General features: G+C 42.0%; 1 protein-coding gene across 1 annotated transcript; it reads left to right on the forward strand.

The window, feature by feature from the left end:
- The first annotated feature begins 564 nt into the window (after positions 1-564).
- On the forward strand, positions 565-1,578 carry XCR1 (chemokine (C motif) receptor 1). The gene has a single exon (XM_009894972.1). It carries the CDS (start codon positions 565-567, stop codon positions 1,576-1,578), a length of 1,014 nt encoding a protein of 337 aa, XP_009893274.1.
- The last annotated feature ends 10,592 nt before the right edge of the window (positions 1,579-12,170 follow it).

Raw genomic sequence — 12,170 nt, forward strand, 5'->3', positions numbered from 1 at the left:
TACCTCAAGATGAAAGTCTGTAAGAAACATGATTTTTTCTATTCTTAGTGCTTACACTTGATACTGGTACTGCTCGGCTCTTTAAGTTTCTGCAGTGCTGAACCTTGGTAACAAAGAATCACATATATGGTGAAGTGTTTAGGAATTTCATAAACTTAAAAACTAGTAGCAGATTTGAAAGTCTTGGCACCTGGGATACTTACATTAAAAAACAATGCACCCTCAACCTTCACGTGGTAGAAGCTTAATTAGCCGTTGTCACTGACCATATTGGTTGAGAAACGTCTTCATTTCTGACTTCTTAAGTATTTAAGACCTTGATTTTGTTTTGAGGGTAAATCTTTAGTATTTACCTGTTCATGCTCAAATCGTAAGAGGAAATGACTCTTTCTCTCCCAAAAACAGGACAAATAAGGTAGTTTCACTGCTTCTTTTTGTCTCTCAAAACAGAAGCCTCCACAGCGGGAGTTTAGTTATTGTGTTGATTTTCACCAAAATTTTGGTTTGATTGTTGCAGTTCTTCGAAGTAGCTGCTGGAGAACAGCGTGAGGTTTGCACAGACAAATGGATGAAGAACATTATACACCTGATTCAGATGATAATTACTCATACAAATACTTTTATGAAAGCAATGTCTGCGAAATGGGTGACTATTTTGTATTTTACACCCATCTCACTACTGTCCTCTACACTATGGCATTTTTGCTCAGCCTGCTAGGAAACACCCTTGTGTTATGGATCCTATTCAAATATGAAAACCTTACATCTTTAACGAACATCTTCATCATGAACCTCTGTGTCTCTGATTTAGTCTTCTCCTGCATGCTGCCTTTCTGGGCAGTGGACCAGTCCTTTGGGTGGATTTTTGGTGAGTTCCTTTGCAAAGCGGTGAACGCTGTTTTCTCCATCGGCTACTACAGCGGTGTTTTCTTTTTGACGCTCATGACTATCCTGCGGTACTTGTCCGTAGTGAACCCCCTCTCAACTTTGAGATCCCAGACGCAGCGCTGTGGTTTTCTGGTGAGCTTGGTTGTTTGGACTGTTAGCATATTAATTGTGGTCCCTGAGATGATTGACACCACAGTGCAAGAAAAATTGGAAGGGGACAAGACCTGTGATTATGCTGACGAGAAATGGAAAAAGGTGGACATTTATCTGCGAAATGTACTCTTCCTGTTTTCCTTTGGGGTTATTGTATTCTGTTACTTCAAGATACTGATAATCCTGCTCAGAGCAAGATCTCGCAGAAAGCACAGAACTGTGAAACTCATCCTTATTATTGTGGTGGCTTTTTTCCTGAGCTGGGCACCTTACAACATCCTCAGCTTTCTGATTACTTTTCCACCACCTACTTGTCAGTACGACAAAGACTCCAAGTTTGCCTTTCACATCAGCCGCAAAATTGCTTTCTCCCACTGCTGCCTCAACCCTGTGCTCTATGTTTTTGTTGGAGTCAAGTTCAAGAGGCATTTGTTACGTTTATGCAGTCAGTATTTACCCTGTGGAAATGGTCAAGTCTCCAGCCCCAGGACCTGGTCTCATGGTAAATACCACTATGAAGATGCGTCCATCTACTGAAGCAAAACCTAATTATTAGCACTAATCCTGGATGAACTTTCAGATTTCAAAAGCCATGGAAAATCTCTAATTCTTAAAGGCACTTTCCTGAGGAAGACACACAAATTTACTCTTTGCAAACATGCCGTGTACGGAAAGTAATAAAAAAATATATTTGCAGTGGGATAGACAGCTGAGAATGCTGAGAAATTACTTCTTTGGCCTGTAAGTCTTATCTTTATGATTTTTTGTGCAGTGAGATGGTTTTCCTCTCATTTTTAGTTTCTTCTTAAAAACAACAACAACAAAAAAGTTTGCTTTTTCCTTTGGGAGCTAAAACATCGGGTCTTAACATAAATGTTGTTGCATGTTGCTTTCTTGCCTGACTTAAAATACTTGGATTATATATAGCAATGGCCACACATGTATTTCTGTACCTTTTAATGCATTACAATATTTATCAGCGCTGAAGTCATTGGTTCTCTCTTTTGGGGCTGTCAGGATTTACTGGCATGACAATAGCTACAAGACCTCAGAATCTCTGAAGTTCTCAGTGCAAATGTTCCTTTACCTGTTGGTAGGTAAATATATATATAAAACTAGCTTCGTGTAAAGGTAGTCTTTTGAGTCCGAAATTGAAAGTTTGGGAGAGTCCTAGAAGGAACACAGGAAGATAATTCACTAGGGTATTGGTTTTCCTCCTGTTATGGCTCCTGCCCCAGGTACCTTCCAGGCTCTGCATATCCCTTCGGGTGGTCGCAGCAGATTGGTAGCCACTCTCCCAGGCAGCACAGGAGCACATTTGCCCCTAAATGCTGTCTCCCTCCTTTTCTCCCTTTGCTATGATGTTGAGAAGAATTAAACTTTCTAAAAAGCTTATGGCTTTTTTAAGTAGCAGGATAGAAATAGCTTCCTTTATTTGTAAAATTCATGTTTGCCCCCCCTCCTTTTTTTTTTTTAGGAAGCCAGAGCAGCAGGCTTTAGCCTGTATACTTGGATGCTTGCTGCTTCACAACTTTTTAAAATCTGCTTCACAGAGATGTTTAAACCTGTGCTTAAAACCTGGTCACCAAAGCCAGCCATGTATTTGGTTTTGATGTGCTTCACATTTGTCGAAATACCAGATATGCTCGTATCTCTGAGGTATGCGAGCGTCTGGTCTAACCAGCTGCCTGGCCACACGCGCATCTTTCGTTTCATGCATTCATCTCATCTCCACGGGCAGGTGGGAAGCAAAGTGCAAATGTTTGCATGAACCTAACCTTGAAAATGTTGCTAAGAGGGCTAGTTGTGTTAAGTGCAGGAGTGTTTTTACATGACTGCTAAAACATGATTTCCCAGCTAAAAGCAAGTTGAGGGGATTTAATTCAACAGCACACTTTCTTTGCGACAAAACCATTCAAATTCTGATTACACCAAGCAAACCTGGTGGCTTTTTTTTTTTTTTTTCTCAAGGAATCTAATATTCTTTTTCATGATAGCTAGGTGTTTGGGGTTTTTTTCCTCAGGCAGTGTAACATACAGTGCATACTCCAGTGTAGCTGAATTACAAAGTCTCTGGAAACCAGAGTATTTAGTTTTCTAGCATTTGTATAGAAAGCCAAGGTAGCTTTGCAGTAGCACCAAGCAATGGTTTGGCAATGGTTCTAAGCAAGAATTTGGGTTTTGGGGCAGCCATGTTGAAGTGTCTCTGTGTTGTTTCCGTACTATTTCGTTTGATCTCTAAAGATCATCTGGAGCAGACAACTGACTCTTCTCAGCTGCTGCATAGTTTATAAAATGCAGAAACTCAGACATGCCTATAGTAGAATATCCTATTTCTCATCATATCTAGAAGGAAAAATACTTAGGGAAATGCATGAGAATGGGGCAAACATATATGACATATATACAAACAGTTTTCATAGAGCTTGCCCGTAGTTTCTAGTTTGTGCTTCAGCTTAGCTGCCAGATGAAATGATCATACCTGGTCCCTTATCATCAGATGCACCTTTCTGAACAAGTCAGTCTCAGTAACCCATTAACACAGTTATTGCCTAAAACTTAAAAGGTTACTGATTAATCCCACAGGGATCTCACTTGCGTTCGGACAAACCATGGAAAGGTGGCAGTTGTTGTTTGTCTGGTTGTGGTAGAGACCAGCCTTTGGCTTTTGTCTCCTGATAAGAGACATTTGAAATGAATGTGGTTGCTTCTGTGCACTTCAAAAGACTTTGGACTGGGGACTCAATACTGTCAATGATGAAGAGACAACCTACTGAAGGACAAACGAGTACAGATTATTCTTCTTCTGTTCTGGTAAGCCAGGACCACTTCACAGGCACCAGCAAAGCTCTACAAGAGGAAAATGCTGTGATGATGAATAAAAGAAGGTCTCATGCACCTACATCATTTCAACAAACTATCATTCAACTCATTGTCCTAGAGCTACAGTATGCTGAAATTTTTACTGTCAATACATTGTACATTTATCTAAAAAAGGCAAGTATAACAGAAGCACAAGAGGTTGAAATGATTCTGCTCTGTCCAGTTTTTAACAAGTTATTTAAATCTGTTTGTAGATTAAGCATATTTTGTTACAGTATATCTGAGAATGTAAAGGAAATGCTTAATATTACCCAATTGTACTGCTGCTTACCATAACCGAAATAACTCAGCATGTGGAGATTTCCCCTCCTGATATAATGAAGTGGTACTAATAAACATTCAGAAATTCAATGGAATACTACACTGTGTCTATTGTTCTCCACCTTTGATAACCACCTATTAGTGTTAGGTATTTTCAATTGAAGAAGTAACTGAATTTTCATAGATTAATTTAGTTTGGAAGAGACTTCTGGAGGTCATCCACTCCTCCACCCTGCTCACAGCAGTTCTATATTCCCATTTAGATAAGGGTGTTCAGTGTCTTGTCTGGTCAAACTCTGAAAATCTCCAAGAACAGGGAATGCGTAACTCCTCTGAGTCCCTGTTCCAATGCTTAGCAACTCTCATGGTGTATTTTTTTCCTTCTACATGAACAAAATTTCTTTTGCTGCAACCTGGTGATGTTGCCTCTTCCTTGCCTTCTCTATGTCCTTGCATTACACAATGGAAAAGAGCCATCAGATCTCCCCTAAGCTTTTTTTTTTTTCCTGGGGCTAAACAAACCCCAGCCAGTCTAGTCTGCCCAATATATCACATGCTCCAACTCCCTAACCATTTTCGTGGCCCTCCATTGGGCTCACTTCAGTCAGTCAATCTCTCTCTTGTATTGGGAGCCTGAAATCTGGATGTGCTACTGCAGATGTGATCATGTGAACATCATGTAGAGGGGAATAAAGGTTTCCCTCAACCTGATGGCAACATAAGCCCATACACAGTTAATCTTCGCTGCTGCAAGGGCACATGACTGAGATGTGTTCAACTTGTTGTCCACTTGAACTTCCAGATCTTTTCCAGCAAAGCTGACCTCTAGCCAGGTGGCTCCCAGGCCCATGGTTTTGCAAGGGGTTAGGACACGCCAGGTGCAGGACTTTGCATTTGCCGTTGTTGAACTAGTAGGGCTCCTGTTAGCTTATTCTTCAAGCTTGCTGATGTCTCCCCGCACGGCAGCCCTACAACTCAGTGTGTATCAGCTACTCCCTCTTATGTGATTTCCTCCATGAACTTGCTGAAGGTGCACTCTGTCTCATCATCCAGGTTGTTGATGAAGATGTTAAAGCACATCAGCCTCAATATTGATCCCCAAAGCATGCCACTCATGAGCAGCCACTCATTAAGACTTCAAACCATTGACCACTACCCTTTGAGCCTGATGGTCCAGTCAGTTTTTCATCCACTTTGTAGTCCACCCATTCAGTCTATATCTCCCCAGTCTGGCTACAAGGATGCTGTGGGGGGATTTGTCATAAGCCTTGCAGCAGTCAAGGTAAATGACATGCACATTTTTCCCCTTGTCCCCAGAGCCAGTCATCTCATTGTAGAAGACAGTTGAGTTGGTAGCGTACTGTTTTTTCATGGTAAATCTGTGCTGGCTGTTCCCAAAGAGTTGAGTTGGTAGCTCTGGTACCACTGTTTTTTCGTGGTAAATCTGTGCTGGCTGTTCCCAAACATTCTTGTCCTGCATCTGCCTGGCTATGGCTTTCAAGAGGATTTGCTTCAGCATCTTCCTGGGCACAGGGGTAAGACTAACCAGCCTACAGTTCCCTGGATTCCTCTTCTTGCCTTTTTTTAAAATGGGCATGACCTTTCCCTTTTTCAAATCATCAGGGACCTCCCCTGATCACCACGGAAGTAATAGATGGTACCTTATAGTGATATTGGGCAATGCCCTCAGTACCATCACATACACCCTGCCCAGTCCTGCAGGCAACTGTATGTCCAGTCTTCTTAAGTAGTCCCAAAACAATTCTCCTCTGCTGTGGGTAGTACCCCTCTCGTCAAACTCTGCTTCTAGGCAGAGACCTGTAAGGCACTTGGAGCTATGTCCATTGTCAAGAGGAAATATGTTGGTATAGCTTCCATCTTTGTTTATACACGTTATTAAATATCTATATTGCTAAAGCCACAAGACGTGCCCAGTGCAGGTCTGAGGATGGGCAGCCTGCGCATCTCGTTCCTTCTGGGATCTCCAGATGTTTGGAAAATACAGACTGCTCCGGGTAAAACATAATGCTCAGGGAACCCTGAATCTTTAACTTTGCTCAATCAATCAACTATTATGTGGTCCAAGCAAATGCAGAACTGAGAGAAAGAAGTTTGTGAAGTGAAAAAAAAGAGAAATTAATTGCTTTTGGAAACCACAGTCTATTTGGGGGAGGGTAGGGGTGTCAGATTGAGTGGTCTCAGTATTACAACTGATGTACAGTGCTCGGGGTGTGTTTACACAGGATGGCACCTCTAACCATAATTGCAAGTTACAGTTAAATGGACTTGCTCTTGCTGCTCTGATTAAGTCCCTATAAAGTTCCACCCAGTGGTAACGGTAGAACAACGTCTTCTCCCACCAGCAGCTTAGCTGGATTGGGCCCTTCTCCCTACCAGTCTTTTCAGCAGGTCAACACAAAGCTGAGCATCACAGCCATAGCCTGTCAGAGCTCCCACCTTCTGTGCAGCCATGGGAGCCTGAATCAGTCAATGACATGCCAGTAGGGAAAATCCTCCCTAGGAAGGGGTAAAGCAGGTAACCAAATAAGTCCTTCCCACCGCTAATGCAAACTATCTTAAATAAAGTAAGCAAACTTAAAATCCACACATTTAAGAAAGTCTCCTGTTCCTACTGAAATCAATGATAATTTTGCTTCTGATCATAATAGGAGCAAGAGTCAGACTCATAAATGAGTGCAATGCATTGGGCAAACCACAGCATGCACTGCTTACTGCCAGAAGTATTTTCATCGGGAGTCAGGATACCTCCATCTATAACTCGGTATTTTGAAAATACCACCAGTGTTACTAAAATCATAAATAAAATTCTATTTTATCTTCTCCTTATGGTTACTCAGCAGTATAAAATGCTCTTGCTCATCCAGTGTTTAATAGGAAGGCCCTGTGTTAAATGGAGAGAAGTTTGCTGATATTTGCTGTACTGACCAGATGCCTACATGTTCTTCACGAAGCAATACTAAAGCAAGCACAAAAATTAGAAAGGAAAATAATGCAAGAGTTAGCTGTCAGTCAAAATGAGAACAGACAGTAAGAAGTACCAGTAAAAATGACCTACGAAGACCAATTGTACATCATCATAAAGGAGGAACAAACACAACAGTACTTCACTTATGAGCATAGAGCTGTTCTTGAGATGAGCTCACTTGCTCCTAAGCATACCGAATGTTGAAAGTGAGCCTCAAGCCCATTTATTGACATAAGGAACTCTATCCACGTTTAAAATGTGAAGAGCACTGAAGCCATCTCACAGCAATTACCCATGGGAAGAGAATGCCACTAGCAGTCCTTCTCTGCATGTCACCTTCTTCGTGTAAGAGTGTTACAGCTGTGAAAGATTAGAGAACCCAGTAAAGTTGGCTTCGCAGAAAACAATTTGTGGTCTGCAAACATGATGATTGTTCATTTTTTTTTTACTTTATTTGCAAAACTTTGTATCTGGGATAGAATAACTATACGGGCTGGGGAGGGCAGCTGCCTGGGAAGGAGCTCTGCAGAAAAGGAGTGGGGGATCTTTGAACATAAGCCTTCACTGACCTGTGCAATGAACATGTCATGGAAGTGATTCCTAGTTGAGATTATGCCTGTTAAAAAAATTGTCTCATTTTAGCTCTCATTTTGCTTTTGTATGTAGGTATAGAAATTACAAGAAATACAGTTCACGGAAAGAAAATGGAGATGTAAACCAGAAATTCCTGCCACATAGGGAACCAGCATGTTTTCTTGCAAAAGTTCAATAGGTATCACGTGCAAGGGAGAGGTCTGAAAGGAAGCCAGCCCCTTCTGACAGACTGTGGGCATTTTCAGATAGAAGTTTTAGGCTCTGTGAATGTTCAATACACATGTATCTTCAGTTTTAAATAAGAAAAGCAGTGTAAGACAAGATCCTGGCTGCAGTGAAGCAAAGAACTGAGAACGACAAAGGAAAGTGCAGGGACTGGAATACTCTCGCCATATTCAGGCTCTGCTGAGATAGCAAATCCAAAACATTTTTGAGTTTGTTTCATTCCTCCAAACAATGCTGCTTTCTGAGGTAAAGTTCTGTTTCTTGATGGCGATATCCTTCCAGCCGTCTTACCCAGCTCTCAGTCTCCAAAGCCTTAGTATGCTCTTCATCCATGTGCCACACACCTTCATGTATGCAAAAGACTCTGGTTCATTTAAACTGTACAGTCCTGATCTCTGCCCTGGTTCTGCCATATCATCACTGGTTCTGCTGAGCCAGCACCAAACCAGCTCAAAATCTTGGTACCTAATTTGTCCACACAGGAGTACTGTGTCCGGTTCTGGGCTTCCCAGTTCAAGAAAGACAAGGAATTACCGGAAAGAAGCCAGCAGAGGTCTACAAAGATGATCAAGGGACTGAAGCATCTCTCTTAGGAGGAAAGGCTGAGAGATCTGGGTCTGTTTAGCCTGGAGAAGAGAAGACTGAGAGGGGATCTCATCAATGCTTACAGTTATCTAAAGGGCAAGTGTTGAGAGGATGGGGCTGGACTCCTTTCAGTGGTGCCTGGCAACAGGACAACGGGCAACAGGCACAAACTGGAACACAGGAAATTGCATCTCAATATGAGGAAAAAATTCTTTTTTTTGAGGGTGGCAGAGCACTGGAACAGGCTGCCCAGAGAGGCTATGGAGTCTCCTTCTCTGGAGATATTCAAAACCCACCTGGATGCGTTCCTGTCCAACTTACTCTAGGTGAACCTGGTTTGGCAGGGGGGTTGGACGAGATGATCTCCGCAGGTGCCTTCCAACCCCTGCCATTCTGTGATTCTGTGAGGGAAATGCAGACAGTTCTGAGCAGCAGTAGCTCCTAACCCCAATGTGCTCAAGTGGAAGTTAGTCTCACAAGCTGACCTGATATTAGCAGAATATTCTTCCAAGCCCCTCAGCCACCTGGTCCCAAATGCCAAATTTGCTTCTAGAGGTTTTCCAGTGCTTTGCTTGTTCTTTTTGTGTTGCCTGCTTCCAGCTTTATACCTGCTGACAATTATTTGTCCACCTATTCAAAACAGAATGCAAACAAATGGAAAAAGTGCTTCCAAAGCGTTCTCCCCACAGCCACAGAAAGTCTCTGATGATGAACAGCAGCCTGTTGTTCAGTCTAGCTACAATGGTATGTTAATCCACTGAGGCTGACCAGGGAAACTGGGAGCTCACTACTCTTAAAATACCTCAAGTGCCTAGTGGAAGCAAAAACCTCCTCAGTTATTATATAACATCAATTAACTCCTTAAAAAAAATAAAAGAAAATATGTAGCACATGTAACAATAATCTCAGAGAGATAGAAAGAGTGCATCCTATGGACATGTACTCAGACACCGCTATGAAATATTCATAGAATCTAATAGCCACAGGAGACATTTTTTCTGGTTTGGTTTGTTTTGTTGTTGTTGGTGGTGGTTTTTTTTTTAGAGAGCCCAATTATTTAAGAGGGTTTAGTAAATACCTGCTCTAGTCCATGAGGTACCAGATTATTGCCAGTACAAGATTATTGATGACAATGTATAATTTTACTTTATGATAAGCTAGACAGTGTGAATCTAAGCTGACTTGCCTAAATGGAGGAAACCCTTCCCACATAAAAATAGAGCATGTTTGTGCACCACAATTGAAATTAAAGGATTCTATATTTATTTGCAAACTTTGTACAAAAATGGCTTCTACTGCCACCAAAATGCAAAAAAAAAAAAACCAACCCCAACCAAAACCAAACCAACCCACATTCAAATTGTATTTTCAGAATCACTCTACAAGAACTGCAGCTAGCATTAGATTTAACTTCTGATGTCAGAGGTTGATCTCAGCCCTTAGTTAGTTACCTAGTTAAATAGTTACCTTGGCTAACAATCTAAAGGATACAGCATGATCCTTTAATGATCCTTAATACATATTAAGTGGCAATTTAGTAGTTTTAGTTGATTGAGTTGGGCATCTCTACAGAATACATTTACAATTACAACGGTACCATGTAGTAAAAAGCTTTTTCCCAGCAAAGGCTTTCCTTTTGCTGGGGTGACTGTCATTGCCTTTCCCGGGCAATGGAAAATTGGACAATAATTCTCATCCAGCTTATCACAGTTTGAGAAGTTAATCTATACATTTTATCAGAATAAGAATAAAGAAAAGCAATACAAATGGAGGAAATAATGCATTTTTTTTCTAGGGCAGCTTCCAAAAAAGTAAAAAATCCTTAACCTCTTTTGTTGCTAAGAAATGAAGAATATAGGAAATTCTAAGGAAGCGTTGGTCAGCTACAGACCTACTTGGAAACAGCATACTTTTCTCTGAAGAAACCGATGTCTGTATAAACAGGCAATAATTCAATAATTAATGTCAATAATTAAATATTTCTTGTCACTACATAATTAAAAGGAGGGACGATCCATTCTACTTGATTATTTTTGAGTGAGAAGTAAAAGCCCACAAAAGACTTTTTGAAAATGTGTAAAAAAAACTCCCTTGCAGTGAAATTATCTGGGATTTATCATTATTTGCAACTGATGACCCTGAAGTTACTTTTGGAAGACACCCAGTTACCTACTGACCAATGGTAAACAAACATTTCTTTTCAGCAGATGCTCCTGGTCCTGTAGTGCATGATGCAGCAAATCATGCCAGAAGACAGCCTGAAAGCTGCTTCCGAACTATGTAAGACATCCCATTGTGTTTCATGAATCACGTGCCCACAACACGCTTAGCCCTATAACCTGCACTTCTGAGGACATTGAGGTCTTTTTGAGCTATTCAAACCCATGCATTAGGTGAAGATTATTCACCAAAACTTTAAAGTCACTTAGTCATCCTTAACTTGAGGATGAAAAAATGTGGATGATGGAGCCACCAGTGACTATGTACTACATATATTTGCTCAGTCTTGAAAATATGATGCTTTGATCTTATGGCTGCCTAAGCTGAGTCTATGACGCTAATATAGTCACAAGCAATGTGGCATGAATTGATGACACATCATGTTATCACAAGTTTTATTTAAAACCATTTATTTACCAAGACAACGGGCGGGGGCGGGGGGGAGGAAGGGGGAGCAAAGGAAGTTAGTTTTCAAGTATACTTCATGTAGAAGAACATTGTGGCCCATTTCAGATGCTGCGAAAGAAGTGTCCTTTCAGAGAGTCGTACGCGTTACAAAAGGGTTACAATTTGAAAAGGAAGAGTGAAAACAGCTTACTTGTAGAAGGAGCCTGGTGTTGGGAGATGGCACGGGTGTTAAGAACAACCTGCCCCCTTGTTCCAGTTTCACACCCGCTTTCTCCCAGTCTCTGACCGTCTGTGGCCTTTAATGAATCCCTACCTACGTCTTTCAGTCATGGGAGGAGGATTTTCCTTTCGTCAACTGAGGAGGACAGAAAGGGGAAATCTGCTGTGTGCTGGATTTGTCCGGCCTGACTTTCACATTCACTTCAGCTGTCCGTACAAAGGGGTCAATGAACTGATGCATGCAAAAAAAGCCCCAAAACAAACAAACAAAAAACCAAGACACCACCCCCCACCCCAGATAAAAAAAAAACAAGCCAAAACTAAAAAAACAAACAAACAAAAAACCCCAAAACAACATACTGATCTGAACAGTCGGTACAATATTTAAAAGTTACACTTCTTTATTAAAAAGTTACACATCTTGACAGGTGACCTTGCTTGAGGGTACCAGAAACACACATCCCTGAGAGGAAACCGCCCCAACCCTGCAGCTGTAGGGGGGAAAGCGGCGATTTTCCCCGCAACCCCCTTTTAAAACCCTCTGTTTTTACCGCGGTGCTCTCCCCCCACCTCCTCCCCGCTCGGCCCGATCCCTCCTCGCCCCGCTGAGGAGACCGCCGCGGCCGGGCTCGGCCGGGAGCCCATCGCCCTTGCACCCAGCCACCGCCCCGGGGGTGGGGAGGCACGTCCGGCGGCCTCACGGGAGTTGTAGTCGGCGGGGAGCGGTGAAAGGGGCCCGGGCCTCTAC

This window comes from Charadrius vociferus, unplaced genomic scaffold, assembly GCF_000708025.1.
Source record: "Charadrius vociferus isolate BGI_N301 unplaced genomic scaffold, ASM70802v2 scaffold51, whole genome shotgun sequence".
Taxonomy (NCBI): Eukaryota; Metazoa; Chordata; class Aves; order Charadriiformes; family Charadriidae; genus Charadrius; species Charadrius vociferus.

Bases quoted from the DNA above. Each gene is read 5' to 3' on its own strand.
- XCR1 (XM_009894972.1), top strand. From the start codon at position 565: ATGGATGAAGAACATTATACACCTGATTCAGATGATAATTACTCATAC.